Raw genomic sequence first — 26,059 nt, 5'->3', positions numbered from 1 at the left:
AGCAAAGCTAGGTTACAGAAGCAAAATAGCAGTTAAAGCATTTTTAACTAGGCAAGTTTCTCACGCCGACAGCAAAGCAGAAAGCGGGATCACAGAAGCCAAACAGCAATAGGCAGGTAAAAGTTTGTTTTTCACAGGAGGGTCACCCAGTCACTGCAAGTTTATATTGCCAACTTTGTCAAACTCTCCTTGATAGTCCTATTCATCCTCTCAAGCTCTGTGGGTTATATGCACAATGTAACTTCCACTTGGTCCCCAGAGCCTGGGCCAGGCATTGTATTATTCCAGTCCATTATCACTTGGGAAGTCCTTAGCTGGGCATTATTTCTTCTAAGATTTTCTTTGCTACCACCCTCGCTGTCTTGTGTTTGGTCGGGAATGCCTCAGCCCACCCCAGAAGGTGTCTACAAAGACAAGGAGCCCAATCTTACCTCCATCAAGTCCACTCCCCATGCCTCTCCCGCTGGCTCCCCCTGGCCCTCATTCCTTCTCGAGTCCGTCCTTTCTGGGCTTCATGAGCGGCCAGGCCCAGCAGGCGTCCACAATCCTCTCCACCTCTCCTCTGGTCGCTGGAAATTTCACTTTGGTAGTTTTGAAGAGTAGTTCACCTCTGACACTCTCAAGTGAGACTGTCTATGGAGCTCTCCCCATAGAGGGCACCCAAGGGCCCCTGGTAGTAGCAGCTTCCCGTTCTGACCTTTCCACCAAATTCCTTGAGGTTCCGCCCCGGCTGGTCTAGTTCCTCTCCCGATCCTCTTCCCAGTACTCTGGTTCCGGCGGCTACTTCGTGCTGAGCTCAGGCAGCTTTACTACCTACCATCATTTCTTCCCACATTCTCCATTCTCTCTCAATACTGCCCTTCGGGCTGCTTCGTCTGCCGCACGGTTCCCTCTCTGCCGGGGAATCCGTCTTTTGATGCCCGGGCAGTGCACTAAGATTCCCGTCTTAGGTCTTTTCAGGGCCTCCAGCAGCGCCACCGAGGTTTCCTTGTTCTTAATTTCCTTCCTCTTTCTAAGTCCTCTTTCTAAATCTATTGGCCTGTGGATATGTGTTCACTGTCAACCTTTCCCCCTTTTCGGCGCAAGTGAGAGAGGACTACCGGCTCCCTTTTTTGTACAGAGGTTCCCCGTGGTAAAGATGACTCTACCATCCGCGCTGCGGCTCCGGTGTAGCGTTTCTCTTCCTTCTCGAAGCTGCTCGCTATTGATCATCAATGGTTCACCGCGAAGATCCTTGCACACCGCTTACACCTGAGCCAGGATTTCAGCGCAGTCCTGCAGCGGGTCGGGTCCCGTAACAGAGTGGCCGGGTTCAGGGTACGAGAGGAAGTAAATCTTATCTTGGGGGTGTCCAAAAAGAGCCCTTGATGAGGGGTCAGTCGTGCATTACTGATCCATTTCACTGGGGGCTGTCTCAATGGCTGTGGAAGGTGTCTTCAAAAGAACAGTCTTGTTCATAGAGGTGGAACTGTGCCTTGTGGGACAAAAAGTATGGAATTTGGTGTGGTTATGTGAAGTGAAACATGGATGTAAAAATAAAAACAAGAAACTAATGATTTCACTCATAGGTAGAGTAAACACGTTAAATAATGTGGGAACACCAGTAAAACTAACTCTTAGACTGTGAAGACTGGTGGTTACCAGAGAAGAAGGCCTAGAGGTGTGGGAAGAATGAATAGGATCGATTTAGTGGTAGGAAGCTCTAGACCTTTAATGTTGAAGCTGGTGATAATTTCAAAGAGGTATGAAGCTAAATTTCTGAAATTCCATCATATTGTAAATTTATGATGATGGAAAAATAATCCTTAGAAAGATAATTATACAGTGATGCTTTTGTGTTAGAATAGTTTGTGTTACAAAGAATTGTAAAGTTTGTCTAGCTTCCAAGTAAAAGACTGATTTAATGAGATTAAAAGATTTTATTTGATTAAAAAAGATTCTAGATTTTTTCTAACTTACTATTGTAAGAATCAAGGCATTCTGGTGATATATATATATATATATATATATATATATATATATGTATATACATAAACTGTAAGTTATGTGACTTTTCCCTTAATTGCTAGCTGATATGGTAAAGGCACATACATATGTTATCTCTTGAACTAAGTCATGTTAATAAGGAAGTATAGTATCTGAAAGTTTTGTCCTTTGGGAAAACTGAGTAAACATTTAAAATTCTAAGGAATTTGTTTGCCCTCTGTGTAAAAGTGCAACTTATTTGTTTATTAATGAAGAGGCTGACACACTCAGGATTCCAGACCCTGGGATTGTAAACATTATTAAATATATTTTAATATTAATTTAACATATTATTAAACATTTTAAATTAAGTGTGCTTTAGTTCCAATTGTGTATCAGTATACCAATCAAATCACGTAAACTTACACCTTCATCACTGTTTTATTAAAAAAAAAAATGACAGCGTAAAGATGGTATTAGCTCTTTGGATCCAGCTCTAAAACTTTTGGTGATTGTATAATATTCTAAAATATGAAATCAATATGAAACCTTCAGTCTTGCATACCAATTTATTTTCTCCCTTCAGTATCCTTTTTTCCTCCCTTAATTTTTATTTGATTTTTATTGTGATATGACACTCAAATTTTGTTTTAACTGTAAATACAAATGTGTATAAGTACAAGTATATCCAGATCATTCACAGTAAAGAAAATGTTGCTGCTTGAAATGATTTCACTAAGTACCCTTTGGTACGAAGATACTTTTCATTATGTTCAACACATGGCAGCTAATCAATAAAATGAACTTCCCTTTTGGAATGTTAGTATGCAAACACCGGAGGTGTTCAGATTAGGTCTCCCCAAGACATGCCACTTTGCCATACAGATTAGTGGAGTCAAGGTTAATCAAGGCCCAGTAGGTGTAGAAGAAACTAGTACTTCCCTTAATTACCAAGAGGAATGAACACTGAAGTTGTTATTAGATTAACAATTAATTCTAGAATAATTTTCTTTTCTGCCACATCCCACAGTGCTTAGGGACCACCTCCAGCTCTGCTTTAGGAGTGGGGGGTCTGTTCTATTGGTGCTCAAGAGACCATGTGGTATTGGAACTGGGGCTTCTTGTATGCAAAGGAATACTCTCAACCCATTGGGTATCTCTTCAGCCTAGAAATAACATAAGAAAAAATGGTCTGATAAAGTAAACAGTGATTACAGAAGCTTCTGTCCTCACACCTTAAAAAGTCAAGTTCTAATTCTTTTTTTTTTTTTTTTTTTGGTTTTTGGGCCACACCCTGTGACGCTCAGGGGTTACTCCTGGCTATGTGCTCAGAAGTTGCTCCTGGCTTCTTGGGGGACCATATGGGACGCTGGGGGATCGAACCGCGGTTCGTCCTAGGCTAGCGCAGGCAAGGCAGGCACCTTACCTCCAGCGCCACCACCCGGCCCTAAGTTCTAATTCTTAACTCAGGGTGTTTATTTATTTAGGTTTGGGGATTTTGAACAGCTGTGCTCAGGGTTTACTCCTGGTGCTCCACTCAGTGATCACTATTTAAATCTGGGTCAGCCACATGCAAGGCAAGTGCCTTATCCTTTGTACTATTTCTCTGACCATTAACTCAGGATTCATACACTATAATCGGTTTATCCTTAGTGTAAATTAAAAGAAAAAAGTGATTAAATTGTTTTCTTCCCTGATGCTGTTTATGTTACTCAACTAGTCTGAAAACAGCATAATTATCAACATCATTCTAAAACTTTTTTTTTGTTTGTTTGTTTTTGGGCCACACCCAGTGACGCTCAGGGATTTCTCCCGGCTATGCGCTCAGAAATCGCTCCTGGCTTGGGGGGGGACCATATCGGATGCGGGGGGGGGGGGGGGGGATAGAACCGAGGTCCTTCCTAGGTCAGCCACATGCAAGGCAAACCTACAGCTGTGCCACTGCTCCGGCTCCCATTCTGAAACTCTAAAGTCCTTTATACACAGTATTACCTATTCTAACATCTTTTCAATCACGATAAGTCCTCATTTAATCTTGATTTTACCTAGTTATAATCTCTTCAGGGAATGATTTTTTAAAAAAACTGTCTTGGTGTCAGAGTAATAGCACAGTGGGGCATTTGCCTTAAACAAGGCCAACTCTAGTTCGATCCCTATCATCCTATATGGTCCCCAAGCTACCAGGAGTAATTTCTGTGCTCAGCCAGGAGTAACACCTGAGCTCCTCTCATAATGGCCCAAAGAAACTGAACAAAACAAAACAAAACAACACCTTCCCAACCTCTCCATTCCTTACTTTTATCAAAATGGAATTATAAGCTGAGATTTCAAATTAATCCTTATAAATATTTTTAATTCACTACACAGAATATAATAAAATCAGTAACAAAATATCTAAGAAATGACAGAGTTGGCATTGATTTGTGGCTTTGTAAATGTTATCAATGTTAGGTTCTTTTTAGCAGGATGAGTCTAGCAAACAAATCCCTGGTCCTGATTCAAGAGAACTGGAGTGATCCCAGAGAATTTACATTTTCAACACATTCCAGGTGATACTGGATACAGGTTGCTGGTGGGTTAGAGACTAGAGTCTGATTATTTGTTTGAGAACCAGTGGCCTTCATTAAATATAGATCTGGAAGCAACTGTTCCTGCACAGACTTATGGAAGAAAGGAAAATGTGTCATGCTTCATTCTGAGTCTCTAGCATTCCAGTTTAGCATGCATCACTTATTATCATTTACTTTATGGTACTCTTGCCTCTCATTTCCATTACCTTGCCTATGGCTGACCTAGGTTCAATCCCCAGCATCCTCTATGGTTCCTTGAGCCCTTCTAGAGGTGATTGTGTTTAGAGCCCATAGTAAGTTCTGAATGTTGCAGAATATGGTGAAATATAATCTAATAAAATAAAACAAAAAGTAAATTAAAATCTGTAAATCAGACAACATAGACGAGGAAACTTTTGACCAGAAACTAGGATTTTATTAAGCCAGCAGGGAGGTATAGACCGAAGCATTAGTCCACAGAAGGACACCGGTGTCTAGCTTCCTGGTACTCTGGAACTTCTAGCTGGGCCTGTGAGCCTCTGGGCACAGTGGTAGCAGGGCAGCCTGGGATTTTTAAGGGAGGCTGTGGGACATGTGGGCTCCTCAGTGAAGTGCTCTTTACCAGGCAACACAGAATCACTTGAAGATTTGGAGGATGCTTTTAAGCCATTCTCAGGAGGTTCAAGGGCCTCCATCTACTATTCTAAAGAGCCAATTCCACACAGCAGTACTCAAAACTGCATCCCACAATACTGAGGAACCATATGATTGGTGACAGGAGTAGAACCATGTAAGGGCATGCTAGGCAAAACTGTCCATCTTGAGTTTGTTGAAAATCTCATTTCCACAACAGGATTGGGAGGAGCACAATAGCTGTCAGGCAGGCACCTGGAGTATGTGAGAGTTGCCTGGGTGAGGTAGGCTGGAACCTATGTACAGTAAGGAATGAGTCAAAAAATTTAAAAATGTTCCCTTCTGTTTTCTGAAGTTTGAGATATAGATCAAGAATGAGAAAAGTTCTAACACACCTAAGTATTAGACAGAAAATTGCCTTAGGTGCTAGCCCTATTTGCAGGCTACACTCATGACTTCTGTATACCCATGAGTTCAGTGTTATTTCATCGAATTTCTAAAGCCTAAATGCTAATTCTTGTTGTCATTTTGTAGCCTGACTCATCAAGAGTTATGGCAATTTAGGAAGGTAGTATATTTTTCCAGATGTTCTAGTAGCAATTAATCTCCTCACACTCTCATTGGTGTACTTATGTATCATTTAGACCTCTTAAAATGCAGATTGTGGGCGTTGGGTGGGTGCTAGCTTTGCATGTGGCCTACCAGGGTTCTTCCTGTCCTCCCCCTTTGCACTTGGTCTACTGGGGTTCACTCTGTTCTTTCCCATCTCTCAGCCTACTAGGAGTGATCCCTGAGCACAAAATGCCCTGTGTTTTCCCCAAACAAAACAAAAATTCAGATAAGTATTCCAGGGAGATTGGAGGGGAGGCATGAGATATTTCACACTTTTAATAAACCATCAAGTGGTATGGATGATATTGGCTCATGATCTTCATTTGAAAAACAAGAGTAAAGCAGTTCTTCAACCTATATTGCAGATTAGAAACACATTGGAAGCATGTTTACAAATTCTGATGTTCAGGCATTACTTTCAGCCTCTTTTCAGTATTTTCTAATTGCCCTTAATGGTTCTAATGTGCAACGAAGGTAGAGAGCAATGCTAAAGGGTAGTGCTTCCCTCTGAAAGCCTGGAATAGTCATTGTAAAGCTAGCCAGAAATCCTAGTGGAAAAGCACTTTGACAGTACCTCGAGTATTTTCACATCTAACTATAGTATTCATAGGAGTATTAGAAAACTCATGATTAGTCTTTGAGTTATTAGAATCCCCCTCAGCTTAAAATATTAAAAATATTACATGAAGTTTACTACATGTTGTTAAACTGTATTATAGATGCCAGTCTTTTCTGGAATGGTGGAAATATTGGAAGTTTTCTTTGACTTAAAAAAAGACATGTAAAATAAATTAGGAAAAGTGACACGTAAGGGGAGGGGGCTGCTTGCTTTGCTCAGGGGTTACTCCTGTCTCTCTAGGGTCTCTGCAGCAGCATGAAAGGTAGGTACTAATCTCCTGTACATCTCTCCCACCCCAATAAGTCAGCTGTTCATAAAACTTCACATGACTGATGGATAAGATTGGGATTTTATTCCCCACCCCACATGACTCTCCCATCCACAAAATGGTCCCCGATTCGGACTATTGCTGCAAGCAGCATCATAGGCCAGGATGGCCTGCAGTTAGGCTACGAATCATCAAGAGCACCCTCCAATCCCTTGAGCGCTGTTTGGGAACAACCTGTCAACAAAAAAGTAAAAATTATAAAATCTCCCCTTATAAACGACTAACAAAAAGTCTAAGGCCTAGAGTTGCAACTCCCCTCCTCTATATAACAATATAGTATCAGGAGTGAGGTGTGTATATCTTAGGATTTGTAGACAAGATAACTTCCCCATTGGAGAATGGGGGAAAAACAGAGTTTTGATGACATTTTGACTTAAAGTAGTCTGGTTCCTTTATTTGGGCCGTGTGTCAGATGGTCACAGAATGTGGTTTCTGAGGTGTCCTGAAAGACAAGACTTTTAAATGCTGATGAAGATAATTTCACTGAGTTATATATGAAGTACTCGCTGTTGATTAGCTATTTATATTTTACAACAGCAAATAAAGCTTCAACTGCGTCAACAGAACAAACGTTCACAATGATGAGAATATAAAGCAGGACCCTACTGCTTAAGATTCCAGGGAGAATAAAAATTTGCTTGTTTTGGGGCAGGGGACAGGAACATCAAAGTTCTTTATGCAATCATGTTTTGGGGAGTGTTTTCATAGTCAAAGCAGACTTCACAGGACCGCGTGTTAGTATTGCATTACTAAGCTAACTGTGGAAAACGAAGACTGCAGGACAAATACAAATTTGCTGACAAGGATGGCATTAAACACAGCTTTTACAATCTTACTATTTGATGACAAGCAAGGCTGAGCTGGTCAGTGTGTGCGATTAGACGTCAGGTGGCGCTCACCCTTCCGCCCAGCCGGAGCAGTGACGGGCGTCGCGCTTTCCGAAGCCCAGTTCTAATCATGGCTGGGTGTAGCGGACAGGCCACTTTGCTGAGTTTCGGTTTCCTTTGGCATCCAGCTTGGGGTGGAGGAAGATCGGGTGGCGTTCCAGCCCTCGTCGCTCATCGCCCTGACTCCTGATGACACTGGCTGCTGCAGAGGGCTGAAATCGCACGTAATTAGTAAGGGTGAGGCGTGGAAAGAAAGGGTGACTCCGATAGACTCAAATAGAAATCGACTCTCGAGGGCGTTTCTCAATACGTGGCCGCCGGTGGATCGGAGACCCAATGACCACGTGGTGTTTCCATTTCTGGGGGGGGGGGGGGGGGGGAAGTCCCATCCGAGAGGTCTTTCCAGCAAAAACGATTTAAAAAAATAATAATCAGGTTTATTATTACCTAAAAATAAAAAAAGCAAAGCATTTGACTGTTTTTAAGATAAAAAAGGTCTGAAGCCTATATTTATGTGCCAAATGAAGTTGATTGATTTTGTGATAATTTTATTTAAAATATATATTAATATAGTTTAATGAATTTATGTAATAAATAGAACACTATTTAAAATATAATTTTATATATAATTGTAAAAATATAATCTTATTTCGATTAAATAATTTAAGTTAAATTTTTATTTAAAGCAGAAGTTAAAACTTAAAAAAAGAAAACAATTAAACGTAGGATGCGTAGGAAGCATCCTCTCTTGAGGACCACTCAGTTCCTTAGCTACTTTCTACGTGCAGAGTTCGGGAGCAACTTCCGCCCCCTGCTCCGACTCCAAGTCCCGGGGGCGCAGCCCGAGGTCACGTGGGCGGCGGAATTCCGGCCTCTGGGCGCTTCAGGGGCCGCCGGTGCGCGTCACTTGGGTCGTTCCATTTAGGAAAGGGGTGTAAGCCCCCGCAGTTCCGGCCCCAAACAAAACTTCCTGCGTCCTCAATTGCAGACGGACGGCTAATTAATTATTAGAGAACCTAAACAGTTTGTTCCCTAAGTCAAACCTCTTGGCGAGGCCTCCCTTCTCAGTTTCCTTCCTATAACTCTAATACTCCCCCCCGCAGAATTTGCGTTGGTGTCGCCCTGACCCCGCCTCCCCCGGAGCGCGCGCGTGCGCGCGCAGCCTCAAGCGCGCTCCCGAGGGGGCGGGAAGCGGAGTCCGGGAGGCGGCACCTCGGGCGTGTGAGGCACCGGCGCGAGCTCCGGGAGCGCCGCAGCTTCGCCCGCACTCCGAGCCGCGAGGACGTACGCGATGTGGGCCGTCTCCCGCCGGCTGCTCTGGGCGGCCGCCTGCCTGGCCGTGCTCTGCGTGCTGGCCGTGGAGCCGCAGACGAGCCCCGCGGCTCCACGCGACGGGGACGACCCGCTCGGGAATGTCTCCACGACGGCTCCGGCGCCGACGACCACCCCGCCGCAGCCCGCCCCGACCAACCACTCGACGCAGCCCCCCACCACCGTAGCGCCAGGTAGGCTCGGGTGCCGGGCTGCCCCCCGCACACGCACAGACACCCGCGAGCCTCCGCAGCCCGCCGAGCGCCGACTCCCCGGGGCCCAGGCTCGGCCGCGTCCGGGCAACATGGCGGCCCGGCCCGGGCGAGGAGCCCGGAAGTCCGGTCCCGAGGCCCAGCCGGGCCCCGCGGTCTTTGGGCTTGTGCCCCAGGGGCCCCGCGCTCGGGCTCCACTGGGCCTGGGAGGCGCCTCTGTCCCTCGCTCTCCGCTTCCGGAAGTGGGTGGAAGAGCCCATTGGGCGCCGCCGTGGGGGGGTGGGTCGGGGTCGGGGGTCCGTTTGCTCCGAAGCGGGGACGTGGTGGGTCCCGCCCCGCGCCCCTGGGGCGTCTCGTCTCGTCCTGCTGGAGCGACTGACTCGGCTTAGACGGGGAAGAGGCCGATCTCTAGCTGGAAGGTTCCCGATGAAGCCCAGCCTAGGCTGCGTGGACCTGGTGGAAGCCGCCCAAGGGGCGTGCGGTCTCTTTTCGGGGTCCTATCGGGGGTGTCCCCGGAGCTCTATGGGTCGGGGCAGAGAGCGCTGGGGAAGCGAGGAGAGGAGAAGGAAATGCGGATGGTGACTTGCGTGCGGAAAAAGTCTCTTTATTGAAAATCTTACTAAGATTCGGTTGTTTTTACTTTTTTTTTTTTTTTTAAACTGGAGAGGCTTTTGTGCGGAGAATTGCTGAAATGCACTTTTTTTTTTTTTTTTTTTTGGCCTCGACTCCATGGTGGCGTGCCTTTTCCGGCTTGGTCATCCCGCTCTACCAAGTTGTATGTCTTCCTCGTTGGTTGTACAAAAACTCGGTGTTAACCCGGAGTAACACGTATATGGTAAAGTTAGCTTTTGGGGAGGTGCACATGCGAGCTTTGTCGAATACAGTCACCAAAAGGATCAAGTTTTAAGTGACGGAACTTGATGGCCACAAACAAGTTGGCAATTTTAAAAGACTGTATTTAAGGTGATAGCCTGCATTTATGTTCACTTCTTCCCAGAATTGTAGGGTTTCTTTTTTTTTTTTTTAAGAGAAGCGTGTTAAATAAGAAAGTTAATTGGCCCTTGCACTCGTGTGTAAAAGATGACTTGTTTTCTGTAAATAGTTGGGTAAGCCGACTTCTGAAAAGGGAAGTTTAATTCATTGTAGAATTAAACTATGAAATCCCCAGTCACACGTCATTGAACAACGCAGATTTTGGACAGCAGTTTTTCATCCGTCGGAGATGATCTGATCTGCAGAGCTTCTATTTTGTTAGCAGTTCTTCCATCGCCGTGTAAATACTAGTGGTTTGACAAGGTAGCAGAGAATTGTTTTTTTTTTTTTTTTTTAGAGGGGGCCAGGAGTTTCATTTGGCAGTGCTTGAGGATTACTCCTGACTCAGCATTTAGGAATCATCTTGGTAGTGCTGCAGGGACGCCTGGGATCGAACTTAGGTTGGCCACAGGCAAAGTGTACTCTCCAGCCCAGTGCTTTCTTGAGCATTACGGGATAGAGCTCAGCTCAGTTTTATATAGTCTTTGGACTATTTGCTTAAATTGCTGCCTTGACTTGTTTAGTTATACTTACGTAGCCATGGCCCCTTTGATGTGTATTCTCCGAACTAACTGGTCATCTGGTCTCAAGAGTGTGTGTTTGAGACTTGGGTCTAACAGGATAACTCTTTACCATTGTTAAAAATAAACCCAGGATCTCTTCTGATGTTTTTAGTCCTCTTCCTAAGACTATCTGTGCTATCTCTCCGGCCCCTCTTTATCCTTTTTAAGAGGTACTTTTAAGATGTAATGTAGTCTGTAGCTGATCAGTATTCCGGACACCGAACCAGTTTGTTTGTTTTTTCATTTAAGTTACCTGTCCCTCTGCACTTAGGCTGATTCTGTGTTTGGTCATTGTGAACAATTCTAAGAATATATGGGTGCAACTATTTATCCCAGTTTATGTTGATTAAAAACTTAAGTATAAAAGCCTTACCTGTAAATTTGTAATTCTGAATAATGTTGATCAGTATTTTAGTGCGTGGGCTGTAGTTGTAAAAAAGGTTGACAATCAGTGTTATATATGCGTAATGTTTTTAAAACGGGCAGTACAGACTTGTTCCAACAATAATGATCTTGTATATTTTAATCCCCAGATATCTGTGAAAGTCACAACAGCTGCATTTCCTGTTTTACTCCTAAAAGTGATAATATCACCTGCTTTTGGATTAAATGTCAAGGTAAGAAACTTCGGGTTTGTTTTGTTTTGAGACTACAGACAATTGTTTGCTACACAACTTTGAAATATATTTTAGAATAATGTTGAGCATTTTAAAATCTGTTGGGCACTTAGGTAGTTACGTCTACTGTTAATTTTGCATGTCAAATTCTCTTTATCTCTATGACTGATTCTTTAGATGTGATAAGTAAGACTAGTTTTATTTTTGTGGAGATTTTACTCAGCTTTGCTAGACTTTGTTAGCTTTATCTCCCTTGGTCTAGCTTTGTTAGACTAGCTTTATTTTCATGGGGATCATAGTTGGCTTTATTAGGGCCATTCCTGGCAGTACTTGGTGGCCTGCAATGACTGGGATTGAGTTCAGAGCCCCTGATATGCTAGACTTTTCTCTACTAATAATATTTTCAGCTTCTCTATAACTAGTTATGGAGCCACATCTGTGGTGCTTGGGCTTCTCGAAGCATTCAGGGGACATTGTGGTTCTGGGAATCAAACTCAGATTTTTCTGCATGCCAAGCATTTTCTTAGCTTATTGATTTGTATTTCCAGCCCTCTGGAGCATGTTTATTAATGAGAGGTCGTGTGCATTTTTTTCTAACAACAGAAACAGCTTTTAAAAATCATTAGGTTTTGTTTGAGGTTCTAGCTGCTGTGCTCAGGGCTGATTTCTGCCTCTCAGGGACTGAGACTTGGGACCATGTTTGGTGCCTGTGATTGAATCTGAGGCAGATGCATGCAGGGCAAGTACCTCAAACCCTCCAGAGTCTAGACTAAAAGATTTCTACTTTTTTTTTTTGTTAGAATCTTTTTTTATTAAAAATATGGAACGCTTCACGAATTTGCGTGTCATCCTTGTGCAGGGGCCATGTTAATCTTCTCTGTAGCGTTCCAATTTTAGTATATGTGCTGCCGAAGTGAGCACAGATTTCTACTTTTTGATACCAGGTCTACACACAGGGTCTTATAAGATATCACCAATTCCGGGGCAGAGAGATAGCACGCTGTAGGGCATTTTTGCCTTACAAGTAGTGGACCCAGGACCAACAGTGGGTCGAATCCAGGCATCCCATATGGTCCCCTGTGCTTGCCAGGAGGGATTTCTGAGCACAGAGTCCAGAGTAACCCCTGGCAACAGCTGGGTGTGGCCCAAAAACAAACAAAAAAAGATATTGCCAGTTCCACTCCATCTTACACAAAGAGAAAACATGAACTATCAAATACTTCTTCAGTGAAAAATTTAAGAGTTCTGGAAATAATATCTGTACAGGATGAATTAAAAACTTCTAAAATTAAAGTTAAAATGGAATTTAAGATTGTACCTCTAGAGAGCTCTATGTGTAGCTCAGTGGTAGAACATGCTTTGCATGTACCAAGGTCCAGGTTTCACATCAGGTTTGAAAAACCAAAGTTGCATTCTTCACTTTGGTTGTTTTTTAAATTTTTTGGGCCACAACCAGCGGCGCTCAGGGAACCATATGGGATGCCAGGGATGGAATCTGGGTCTGGGTTCGCTGCATGCAAGGCATAGACCCTACCTGCTGTGCAATCGCTCCGGCCCCCCAAAATTCACCCTGGTCCATCTTACACAAAGAGAAAACATGAACTATCAAATACTTCTTCAGTGAAAAATTTAAGAGTTCTGGAAATAATATCTGTACAGGATGAATTAAAAACTTCTAAAATTAAAGTTAAAATGGAATTTAAGATTGTACCTCTAGAGAGCTCTATGTGTAGCTCAGTGGTAGAACATGCTTTGCATGTACCAAGGTCCAGGTTTCACATCAGGTTTGAAAAACCAAAGTTGCATTCTTCACTTTGGTTGTTTTTTAAATTTTTTGGGCCACAACCAGCGGCGCTCAGGGAACCATATGGGATGCCAGGGATGGAATCTGGGTCTGGGTTGGCTGCATGCAAGGCATAGACCCTACCTGCTGTGCAATCGCTCCGGCCCCCCAAAATTCACCCTGGTATTCTGTGATAAAGCATGCAAATGGTCACTTTTTCACCCTGGAATTTTGTGGTAAAGCATACATATGGACTTTTTGTCAATTGAATTTTCTAGCATATGTTGGTACGTTTGCTTACAAGTCTGCCCATCCAGGAAAAATAATCAGAATGGTTTAGAATAGGGGCTCCCAAACTTCTTTAGCCTGAATACCTCAGGGGAAAAAAAATCAATTTTCTGTAAATTTACCTTAATAGCGATGGTATAGTTGATAGGGCACTTGCCTTTCTTTTTTTGGGTGGGGGGGGTCACACCCGGCAGTGCTCAGGGGTTATTCCTGGTTCTAGGCTAAGAAATTGCCCCTTGCAGACATGGGACCATATGGGATGCCGGGATTCAAACCACCGAACCACCATCCTCCTGCATGAAAGGCAAACGCCCCACCTTCATGCTCTCTCTCCAGCCCAGGCACTTGCCTTTCATGTGGCCAACCTTGGTTTGATTCCATAGCATCCTGTATGGTCACCCAAGTGATTTCTATGTGCAGAGCCAAGAGTAAGACCTGAGCATCTCTTGGTGTAACCCATTGCACCTAAGGCTCTGTGGCTTTGTTGGATATTTCTAGCACTCTTTTTTTTTGTTTTGTTTTGTTTTGGGGGGGTGCAAAACTAACTGGTTAGTTACTCCTGGCTATGGATTCAGAAATCGCTCCTGGCTTGGACCATATGGGATGCTGGGGATCAAAGTGGCTGGGGGATCGAACTGCGATCCGTCCTAGGTCAGCCACGTGCAAGGCTAATGCCCTATCACTGTGCCACTGCTCTGGCCCCTATTTCTAGTACTCTTAAGGATTCTTGCCATCCATTGTCAGAAACACTGCTTCAGTTGGATCTGTTCTCTAAACATTTGACCACTTCTCCCTCTTCTGTGTATCTTGGTCTTCTTGATTGCACAGTTGTCCTACCCATAATTCTTAGATCTAAGTGCTTCAAATGCAGATTTCAGTTATGTTTATAAGGATTTTTAAATAGTATTTGAGGAGGTCCTGTGTGATTCCAAATTGGTGGGGAAAATAACAGTATTTTGTAGGTCTGTATTTTTTTTTTATTTGGCTGATAACAGTCAGAGATAATAGAGGTGAGTGGTGGTGTCAATTGTTTTCCTTTTTTCCCTAACAGGTGATAATAGTAGCTACTGTTCAAGTAATTCAACAGCTGGTGATTGCCAATTAGTGAATAACACAGAATCCTGTTCTGGTAAGTGTTCAACATCGACTGCTAGAAAAAGTAGCTAGAGGTGAGGATTGCCTTAGGAAGCCTCATTTTACTGTTGGTTTGAACCATTTGTATTAAATCTTGTTAGGAAAAAATAATCTGATTAGCATATTCAGACAAAATTAAATTTTATTTGTTCTCTGGCTACACCCAGTGACTTTGAGGCATTACTCCTGACAAGCTCAGTGAACCCTGTGGGATGCCAGGAATTGAACCTGGGTCAGCTGTGTACATGGCAAATGCCCTATCTGCTGTGCTATCATTCTAGCCCCAAAATTAAATTTATTGATCTGTTTATACTGTGGAATAGTACATATTAGTATAGATGTTTCATGTGTATGTTGTGAGAGTGGAGGCATTCCCCCCCCTCCCCCCAGGCATGCTCTTGGCTTCTAGGAGCCACTCCAGCAGTACTAGTGGCCCCTGGGACAATGTCTGCAGCTCTGGGAGTTAGGAAAGAATGCAGTATTAGGGATCTAATTCACGGCCTTATTCATGCCGGGTGAATACTCCTTAATTTGAGGAACTTGATTTCCTTTTAATCTTAAACTAAGGTGTATTTAAATTTTTAGATAAAAGTTGATTGTCTTCAATGTAGCTCAAGGTTAGATTCCTTACCTTTTGATATGAAATTAGTTTTCCCGAGATGAATATAAATTGACAGAGAAGTCAAATGTCAAATTAATTGGGTGCATAAGATAATAATAAGTAGCAAAAGTTTTCTTTTACCTGTTTTATCTGTTATCTTACAAGACTATCTGACTAAGTTTGGTAGGGGCTTCCCTCATTTCATTCTTACCCCAAGTTAATTGTGTAAATGAATTTTATTAGATCAGTTATAGTAACAGGGTGCTTAGTGTAGGTGATAATGAACATTTTAAAATAGAAATATGTGAGAAAAAAGTTAGACCTATCAGAAACTGATTTGTTTGCTTAAAAACTAAGATTCAGTAAAACACTTCAAATAGTACTGATTTAAAGGAAAAATGGAAATCCTTTTCAATAATAATGAATTACAGGAATTGAGGTTATGGAGGCATAAGACCTCAAGTTATAATTGATGCAATAGACAAATTTGCTTTGCTCTAATAAAATGTGGGTTCTGAGTATTGCTGCTAGAGGACAAAGAACCATTGGGACTCCAGGATCCTAGGTGTTTAGTGGGGTTTTTTGTTGTTTTGGGACCACATTGCAGTGCTTGTGTGCTAGGCTCTTCCTGACACTGCCTAGGAGTGACCTGAGAGTGATTTGGCAATGCTTGGGGGGGTGGGGTTCATGTTGCAGTGCTAGATAATATATTGAATTAGGGCAGGCTATGCAAGGCGCAAGCAATTTTATTTCTCCAGCTTTTGTAGCCATTCTTCAAAATTACTTGCAGCTTATCTATCACCATATATGCTCGTAGAGTAGCCATCATGGTTATTTTCTTGCTAGTAGGAGAAAGGGGTGGAAGGAGAGTGGCCAGAAATTGGTGAGGGAAGAATCACTAATAATTGGTGCTTGGAATTCTTTTTTTGGTGTGTGTGTGGGGTGGGGGTCCAGGGATTTTTTTTTGACTATACCCAGGAAGTGTTCAGAGCTTTTTCTGGGCTCTGTGCCTTACTACTCGGAACATGTACTCAAGGGACAAGGAGGTGCTTCAGTTTCTAAATAAGAGAAGAAACAGAACCAGAACATGATTGAGAGCAACTGTCAAACTTTTAATTAAAATTTTAAAATGGTCACTTTAAATGAGTAAGTTGAAAAATGTTTGGCTTAAACATTGTTGTCTTTTCGTGTTTTCTCTTTTTTAAATAGTGCCTACCACCTCTCCATCACCAACTAATTCCACAGGTAATGAAAGCTTTTCCTGTTTCGGTTAACTTAATTAAGTAACTTAATACATAAAGATTGTTAGTATAATTTTAAAAATTGTGGACTTTTTAAAAAAGTTTTGGTCCGGGGCCGGGTGGTGGCGCTAAAGGTAAGGTGCCTGCCTTGTCTGCGCTAGCCTTGGACGGACTGCAGTTTGATCCCCCGGTGTCCCATATGGTCCCCCAAGCCAGGAGCAACTTCTGAGCACATAGCCAGGAGTAACCCCTGAGCATTACTGGGTGTGGCCCAAAAACCAAAAAAAAAAAAAGTTTTGGTCCATAATAATACATACATTAATATATACTGGGGTTTTTTGTTTTTTTGTTTGTTTGTTTTTAGTTTTTTTGGGCCACACCCGGCGGTGCTCAGGGGTTACTCCTGGCTGTCTGCTCAGAAATAGCTCCTGGCAGGCACGGGGGACCATATGGGACACCGGGATTCGAACCAACCACCTTTGGTCCTGGATCGGCTGCTTGCAAGGCAAACAAACACCGCTGTGCTATCTCTCCGGGCCCAATATATATACTGTTTTGACAGTGATCCCCAACTTCATTTTTTTATTCATTGAATCTAAGCTGTTTTGCAATAGGTTTGTACATTGTCTGCAATAGTTTTAGAAATTTTGTTGAAATCTTGACATCATAGAAAACTATACTGTTCTGAGAGATAGCATGGAAGTAAGGCATTTGCCTTGCATGTAGAAGGTCATTGGTTCGAATCCTGGCATCTCATATGGTCCCCTGAGCCTGCTAGGTCTGACACCCTCCCCCCCAAAACAAAAAACTATAGTTCTTGGGGCTAGAGAGATAGCATAGCAGTAGGGCATTTGCTTTGCACACAGCCAATCCAGGTGATTTGAATCCTGGCACCTCATATGGTCCCTGTGCCTACTAGGATTGATTTCTGAGCCCAGAGCCTGGAGTAACCCGAGTGCCACCAGGTGTGTGACCCAAAAACAACAACAAAAAAAACTATACAGTTCTCATTTAGAAATGTAGTAAAATGCTTTTATGTTCATATTCATTGTTCTTATGAGTCTTTCTTCAGAGGTATCACATTAGATAATTATTTACATTGAGGTGGTACAGTAGATAAGAATTTATTTATTTATTTTTGGTTTTTGGAGCCACACCCGTTTGATGCTCAGGGGTTACTCCTGGCTAAGCACTCAGAAATTGCCCCTGGCTTGGGGGGACCATATGGGACGCTGGAAGATTGAACTTCTGTCCTTCCTTGGCTAGCGCTTGCAAGGCAGACACCTTACATCTAGCACCACCTCTCTGGCCCCGAGTAGACAAGAATTTACCCTTTTGTTATAATTTAGTTTTAAGAACTGTGCCAAAAAAAAAAAAAAACTGTGGCTTGCTCTTAGAAATAAAATTTTATTAGTACCATCTCTATTCATTTGTATTATTGACTGTTTTTTGCTTTTGTATCATGCATAAAGCCTGAAACATCCTGCCCTTCAAGAAAAGTTTTAAAGAAGAAATCTTGATATCTACTTTAAAAACTGATAGACCGTTTTAATTTACATATGCATAAAACTATAGCACTTGTACTTTTTTTTTGTTTTGTTTTGTTTTCATTTTTGGGTCACACTGGACAACTGTGCTTCAGCACTTGGCTCTGCACTCAGGGTTCACTCCTAGTTAACCATATAGGATGCCAGGGATTGAATCCCAGGTTGGCTGTGCAAGGCGAGTTCTCTACTATCTGTGCTATCTATCACTCAGGCCCCCAAACTATAGCTCTTTTTTTGTTTTTGTTTTTGTTCTTGGGCCACAACCGCCGGCGCTCAGGTTACTCCTGGCAGGCACGAGGGACCATATGGGATGCTGGAACTTGAACCAACATCTGGCTGCATGCAAGTCAAATGCCCTACTGCCTATTGCTGTGCTACAGCTTTTTAAATGAATGATTTTAGTCTTAAAATCTTAAAGAACAATCCCTCACCTAAAATTCTTTTATCCTTCAGTATGTCTTTTTGTTGGCTTCTTTTAGATGTACACATAAATTTTATAGCAAGATATACGTAGACTTCAGCATAAGTATGATTTTTTTTATTATTATTTACTTTTTAAATATTTTTGGAAGATAGTATTTTGGTATCTTAGTGATTCATCCCCTAAGATAACTAAAAGCATGTCGGAAGCTGATAGCATTTTAAGAAGGTAGATGCTAGATACCTGGAAAGTTTAGAAATTTAAATTTTATATACATTTATATTTCAGCTAAACCGACAACTCCACCTTCTTCTCCGACTTCTGCCACAGCTACTACTTCTGCCACAGCTACTGCTACATCAGGTAATGTTCTAGGTTTCTTGGTTTTTTTTTTGGGGGGGGGTTGTTTTTTATTTTATTTTTTCTGGTATTTGGGTTACACCTGGCACGCTCAGGGGTTATTCCTGGCTCTATGCTCAGAAATCACCCCTGGCAGGCACGGGGGGCGGGAGGGGGGGGCAACGGACGACCGTATCGGATACCGGGATTTGAACCACTGTCCTTCTGCATGGAAGGCAAACGCCTTACCTCCATGCTATCTCGCCAGCCCCTGGTTTCTTGGTTTTTGAAGTACTGTGTGTGCCTTTTACTGTGCCTATCATTCTAGTTTTTTTCATGAATGGTTATAAACTAGAAATTATTCCTTGAAGGACTAATTACTTAATAATGATAGGTTTGCCAAGAATCCTCAGTTGTTTCTTAGTGTGCAATGGCATTTGACACGTTGTCTTAGAAAAGCGAGATTTGGGGCCGGAGAGATAACATGGAGGTAAGGCATTTGCCTTGCATGCAGAAGGGCGGTGGTTCGAATTACGGCATCCCATATGATCCCCCGAGCCTGCTGGGAGCGATTTCTGAGCATAGAGCCAGGAGTAACCCCTGAGCGCTACCAGTGTGACACCCCCCCCCCCCCAAAGAAAGAAGTGAAATTTTTTTTTAAACCTTTTAAGTACAACATAGGAAAAGTTGAATTGCTGTGTCTTAAAGTAATACTGAACAATTAATGGGTATTTGTTGCTGTTTGTTTTAGAACCACATCCAGTGGTGCTCAGGGCATATGGCTCTGAGTATGTCCCTGATTGAACCAGATATGGAGGATCACAAGGCAAGAGCCTTATTCCTAATCTCTCAGGCTCCTGATTATTGTTTTTGAGCATTGTGATTCAGTCATGTTTTTTTTTTGTTTGTTTGTTTGTTTGTTTTTGGGCCACCCCCACCCCACCCCCCTGGTGACACTTAGGGCTTACTCCTGACTGCTTCAGAAATTGCTCCTGGCTTGGGGAACCATATGGGAGACTAGGGGATCGAACTCCCATCCGTTCTAGGCTAGCACAGGCAAGGCAGACGCCTTACCACTTGCGCCACTGCCCTGGCCCTGATTCTATCATTCTTGGGTGTACACCTTAGCCATATTTCTATTTCTGGGGCACTGGGATTGGGGCCCACACCCAGCAGACTTCAGCATCTTCCTCATTCTGTGTGTGGGGAGAAGGGGTACCAATCCTAGTGGTAATGAGAGGTTTAGGAGGACAGTTGGACACCACACCATAGGGCCCTGCCAAAAGTGATCCCCTGAGCATAGAGCCCAGGAGTTTGAAGATAGAACCTGGTCTAACGCCTTCTTAGCTATCTGTCTCTTGGCTTTCAACCTTATTTAGTGAAGTGAATCAAGATCATTTTTTTACTTCTCTTTAGAAATACGTGAGGGAGGAGAGAGAAGTGTATAAGAGAACACAGCTTCTTTAGAGTGGAAATGAATGAGCAAAGAAATAGGAAAAAGAAAGTGAGATTGTCAAGAGACACAGATTTGAAGAGCAAATTTCAGCCTTTTTTGGTGGGGGTTTGGGGCCACACCAGGCTCTGTGCTTAGAAATATCTCCTGGCAGGCTCAGGGAACCACATGGAATGTCAGGAATTGAACCCAGGTCAGCCGAATGCCCTACCGCTATGCTTTTTTTCTCTCAACCTTAATCTTTTACCATTATTTTTAATTTTGGGACCATTCTAAGTAGTGCTTGGGGAACCAGGCAGAACTAGGAATCTGAGTCCAGGCTTCTGCATATGATTCATGTACTTTCCACTCTTTAAGCCATCTCTTCTTAACTCTATTGTTTCTGAACCTCTTGCCTAACACTGAAGTGCTTCAATCTGAGTACCTGACGATGGGATGCTACTTGGGCCTAGCAGTGCTAGGGGTTACCTGGGCCCACTCCCATTGTGCTTGGAGGTCTTCATCCCCAAGAGCTGCACTATGGATCAAACTCAGGCCAGACACACACATCATGCTCCTCAACCCCTGTACTCTGTAACCCCCTTTATTTTTTAAATTAATCCTTTTCAAAAAGTAAAACCCAACACTTCTTTCTCCCTTTTAAAATCTCTTAATTTGCCTCAATTTTGTTAATATTCACTGGTTTTACTTGCTTTTTATTTTGGGGCTATACCTGGCTGTGCTCAAGACTTACTCCTAAGACTCTATACTCAGATCGTACTCTTGAAGTGTTCAGGGTCTCTGTGTAGTACTGGAAATCAAACAGGGTGGCAGTGTGCAAGGCAAGCACTTTTATACATCTACCGGTTTATTTTTGTTTTGTTCATTCATTTTCTTTGACTTGCATACATAAGTAAAATCAGGTGATACTTCTTATTTTTCTTAATTTGCTTGGCATAGTTTCCCTGTTTTTCCCATTGACAATTTGGGAATATTTTATTGTGTATGTCTGCCACACCTGAATATTACATGTCAGTGTCATTTTGGTCATGCCCGTATTTGAAAACTACATAATGTTGCAGTAAAAATTTAGAGTGGGGAGAACTTTGAGATAGATATTTAATATTCTCATACACAGAGGTAGAATTGTTAAATCATATGATAGCCCTACTGTGGACTTTTTGAGGAAGCTTGTTTTTCAAAATGGTTGCACTGAGGCAAGAGCAGTAGTACACCAAGTAGGGTGTTTGCCTTTATATGACTGACTCGGGTGCAATACCTAGCATCCCATATGGTCCTCCAAGCACCACCAATAGTAGTTCTTAAGTGCAGAACCAGAGTTTGAAACCCTTGAGCAGTGTAACCCCCACCAGAAAAATTTTTGTTTTTATACCCTTATCTTAAGTGTTTGGTGATATTTAATCATAATGTAAGCTTTACAGAGGAAGACAAAATATGACAACGTCTTTGCTTGTAGAATTGAAGATACAGTACTCAACATTATTTCATGGCTTGAGGATTTGGCTCAAATGATGGAGCACATGTCTTGCATATGTGGCACCTGGTTCCATCTCTGGCACAACCAACTTCAAATATTTTCATGTGGTCCCCCAGCACCTCCAACAGCAATAATAACAATAAAAAGATACTCAAAACTTGAAGTTTGGGAGTCAAAAAAATTTCCCCTAAGTAATAAGTAAAATTCAAAAGTTGTATTGACTTTTTTTAAATTTCAGTATTTATTTTAGTAAAAATATATAATTGAACAAATTATGAACTTTAAGTTCTTAGTATGTTTGTAGGATATATTTATGTAGCAGAATATTTTTCTGACACTTGGGGGGTGGATTGGGATTTGGGGCCACATCCAATCTAGCAATACTAGGGCTTACTCCTTCCTCTGCCCAGAGATCACTATCAACAGGATTTGGGACCATCTGTGGTGCCGGGAATTGAACCCCAGATGGCCCACATGGAAGGTAAATGACTTAAACCTTGAATTATCTCTACAAGCCTCATTTTTATATTTTAGTTGTATAACATGTTAATGATTTGATAAGCCAAATGGAGTGAAGAATAAGGTGATTTGATGTATTGCCCAGTTATGGGTCAGTTTTGGCTATAAAGATGTGATTCAGATGAAATATTTTATAGAATTTAACACTTGGTAAAAGTTTTATAGGGACACCTTGAAATTATGGTAGAGGATAACAAAATTTTTAATACTTTTATTTTAACAGGTACAACTAATACCACTTTAACTCCAACTTCACAACCCGTCCGGAAGTCTACCTTTGATGCTGCCAGTTTTATTGGAGGAATTGTCCTTGTGTTGGGCCTGCAGGCTGTAATTTTCTTTCTCTATAAATTCTGCAAATCTAAAGAACGAAACTACCATACTCTGTAAACATCTGTTAAAGTAACAAAGACTGGTGTGTAACCCACTGAAACCAAAATGTTTTATTTCTCATTATCCCACATGGAAGACATTATTCCAGGATCTTTAGATTTACAAAGATACATAGAGGATATTTGGAGCATCATCCTTGAAGAAAAATAATTTAAAACCTTTATCTCAACTGGAATAATTAAGATATTCTGCATGAGTCCTTGTGGTTGTCTTCTTCATTTTAAATGGCTGCTGTTGTGGGATTATGTTTTCTTCTCAACATGCCAAGCGTAACTTTCAGTAAATGATGGCAGATGTTATGACTCTTTTTTGGCAGTTTTAAGTTTAGTCAATTTAATTAAGCCTGAAAGCTGCATTATTTTCATCCTAACTCAGGCTGTAGTTTAGTGATCAGAATTAAAAAAGACTGTGCCAAGTGAGCATCAGTCAAGTAGATTTGGGCTGATTAAATTTATAGATTTAGTGTCCTTAGCATAAACTATATCCTTAAACTAAAATTTTGTGCTTGATAACATTTTTCTACATTAGAAATAAGATGACATACAGGGAGTTACATTCCAGGTTTAAAAAAATAAAAGGATATGTAAAAGTTTAGCAGATAATTGTTCATAATTGTAAAGCACCTTATAACATGGAGAAAATAAAGAACTGTGCCTTAAAAGACAGAATGAAAGGTAGGCTATAATTTAAAATGTTTGTGATTTGCTCTTTTACTTACCTTAGGAGGGCCAGGATTGAATGTGTAACTAGTTAATGAGCAGTAGAAAACTGCTTTTAGATATCATACTGTTAGTAATTAAAAGTTACCTAATATCTCAGACTTGAGGAATTTAAGCTAAAGGATATTCTACAAAACTAAAAAGCCTTTACCTGCTGAGCCTCCCATATTTTTCTTACGGATGTTAAAAATATATAGAGATAAAAAGTGATTTAACTATATATTTTTTGTGCTTCATAGTATTGTAATTTGAAGGGATTTTCACCAAGCTTTTTTTTTGAAAAGTAGCTCTTTTGTGAGGTTAGAAGGAAATAAGGTGTTATAGACACTCAAGACAATCATTTTAAATTTTGAAGCAGCAGATATCACCAGTGTAATTTCAGAAAATCTTAAGGGTTTTACTTGATCAAAACATAATAGATTTTCTGTTGATTGCCTCAAATAAATAAATTGTGCTTTTTTTTCTTTCTCATTTACTATCTTCCTCCCATTTCCATAGTATAAATAAGCATGCATACTTAGAGGGATACTTCTCCCTTGCCTCTGACACATTGGATTATTCAGAGGCTTAAAATTTGTATTTGCTTTTCTAGATTATGAAAGAATTTTTGGTTAGTTTCTTTAGCCTATAGTGACTGAATGTAGCAAGCACTTGGTTCTTTTTTTTTTCTTAATGGTAGGAATACAATTTGCTTTGGTCCACTTCGTATACTGAAATTCCTTTTAGATGATTGTTTTAAAGGTTCTCAAAATGAAGATTTTCTTTTTCTTCGTTACTTGCTGGTACAGCTGAAGTTTTACTTGCACATTTGTACATAAACCTAATGTTTTCAAGTGCCTTAATTGTTTAGAACTCTGGCTTCAAAGGTTTTGGGGAAAGGGTAGGTTTACCTCACATTTTGTGTTTTCATTAGTAGTAATACTTTAGGTACCTCACCAAAAAAATGTATTTGGTGCCATTGACTGTTAGTTTTTAGTATGTGCTATAAGATTGGAGATTTATTTGAAAATATAAAGAATTTAAATTTCTCCCAAAGTGGCAGAATTAGAATACTGGCATAGTTGTTAATTAGCTTAGATGTGAATATCTTGCCACAAATAATGACAACACATATAGCACTTTTCATGAGCGGAAGTAGCCTCTTCTATAAGTTTAAATACTGCTCTTAACAGAATCATAATATGCAATTAGATTTTGCAAGTCTATACAAGAACCCTTACAACAGAACTCCTAGCCTTTCCCCCCTTCCTTTATAATTTAGTATCTTGAGCCATTAATAATTTTTGGGTTTTTTAAATCCAGAAGGTATATAGAAACCTTTTCAGATTTTTCATCTGATTTATTCGTGCAAATCTAGTTCTATCAAAGTTCCTTATTTTACCTTACAGATATTTGTTGCACAGGCAGACACTGCTGTATTTAGACTTTTCTATTTTTGCTTCATGTAATAATGGCAAAACCAATCTGTATCATGATGTACCAAACTGATTTAAAATAAATCTACATGTTTATTGAACCCATCTATTTGTTTTTATTAACTAAAGTTTATGCATTCAGACGTATGAAATTTATAGTAAATTTGCTTTACCAATCTATTTGGGAATGGTTGTCTATTTAGTTATATTTTTGCTCTTGGAGACCATGAGAATAGAACCTTAGAAATGATAGAAAATACACGATGCTGCCTTTCATTTGTCCTCTTAAAATTCCAGCACAAAAAAGAGATGTATGTAAGGAGGAATCCCTTTGTGGGTTCCATAAAATCTGTGATCTGCTCTTTTCATGTGAAGTGGGAATTTGACACATCAGTCTGAACTCTTACTGTAGTATGGAAGTAAGAGAAGTTGTTAGGCCAGTATCATACCATGAAACAAAGTCAAGTCCCTAGTGATGATTAAAGGAAATTATTTGTATGCATAGACTTTCATTCTGAGTGGCATATTCTGTTAATATGATTAATCTCTTTAACCACCTACCTTTTCAATTATTGAAATATATCAAATAAAGAAATGATAGAGAACTTGATATATGCTTTGTGAGTAATATCATTCCAAAAATTAATAGAAGTAACCTACTTAGTTAACAGTTTCCTTAATAAAGAACCTACCCGAAAGTTTGTGACTTTCTGCATATAGAAAGCATGTCAAGTTAAATTGGGCTCCTTGTTCACAGTACTTGATGTAATTAGTACCAAACCATATACTGCTGATATTGCAATCTTTTGGTCTATGCTGTGGACTGAATTTGTTGGTTTTGGTACATGGGGTGGTGCTTGGGAACTGTTCTGTTTGGAGGTTGCCCAGTTATGCATGAACAGTGTAGTTTCAAAGATCAGTTTTGCTCTTCCGTGCATGAAAGTTAAGCATATACACTCTGGGCCAGAGAGATAGCATAGCGGTAGAGAGTTTGCCTTGCACGCAGCCAACCCAGGACGGACAGTGGTTCAAACCCCAGCATCCCATATGGTCCCCCGAGCCTTCTGTGAGCGATTTCTGAGCACAGATTCAGGAATAACACTTCAGTGCTGTGTAGTGTGACCACCCCCCCCCCAAAAAAAAGCATATTTGCACTCAGTCCGTTGACCTATGCTATAAATCTTTGGTCTCTTAGAATTGTATTCTATTAATGAGCTTGGAACAAAAAAGAATGAACTTAGAAATCATGAGCTTTTTGCTCCATATTAGCCTTATGTATTGTCAAATTTGATACATAAACTGACAATTTTGCCCTCACCCATGTTGCTTAGGGCCTATTTCTGGCTAATTGTGAAATTCTAGTGATTAGGTGGGTGGGTGAGTTACCTCTCAAACCCTCAA

At 41.2% G+C, this 26,059-nt stretch overlaps 2 protein-coding genes and 1 non-coding gene across 3 annotated transcripts in view; 2 read left to right on the top strand and 1 right to left on the bottom strand.

Moving 5' to 3' along the window:
* The window catches only part of SESN1 (sestrin 1), a 595,113-nt gene that overhangs the window by 164,744 nt on the left and 404,310 nt on the right, over positions 1 to 26,059 (top strand). The gene's annotated exons all lie outside the window — the stretch shown is intronic.
* CD164 (CD164 molecule) lies at positions 8,848 to 24,159 on the top strand. The gene is made up of 6 exons (XM_049772604.1): positions 8,848 to 9,395; positions 11,245 to 11,322; positions 14,451 to 14,528; positions 16,344 to 16,379; positions 18,632 to 18,706; positions 22,355 to 24,159. Exons 1-6 carry the CDS (start codon positions 8,885 to 8,887, stop codon positions 22,519 to 22,521), a joined length of 945 nt encoding a protein of 314 aa, XP_049628561.1. The 5' UTR covers positions 8,848 to 8,884; the 3' UTR covers positions 22,522 to 24,159.
* On the bottom strand, positions 12,143 to 12,249 carry LOC126008347 (U6 spliceosomal RNA). The gene has a single exon (XR_007495681.1). It is a non-coding gene; the product is annotated as a U6 spliceosomal RNA (small nuclear RNA).

The sequence above is a fragment of the Suncus etruscus genome, chromosome 4 (genome assembly GCF_024139225.1).
Source record: "Suncus etruscus isolate mSunEtr1 chromosome 4, mSunEtr1.pri.cur, whole genome shotgun sequence".
Lineage (NCBI taxonomy): Eukaryota > Metazoa > Chordata > Mammalia > Eulipotyphla > Soricidae > Suncus > Suncus etruscus.
Note: the sequence above shows the minus strand (reverse complement) of the source record. Positions and strands in the feature narration are given on the sequence as shown.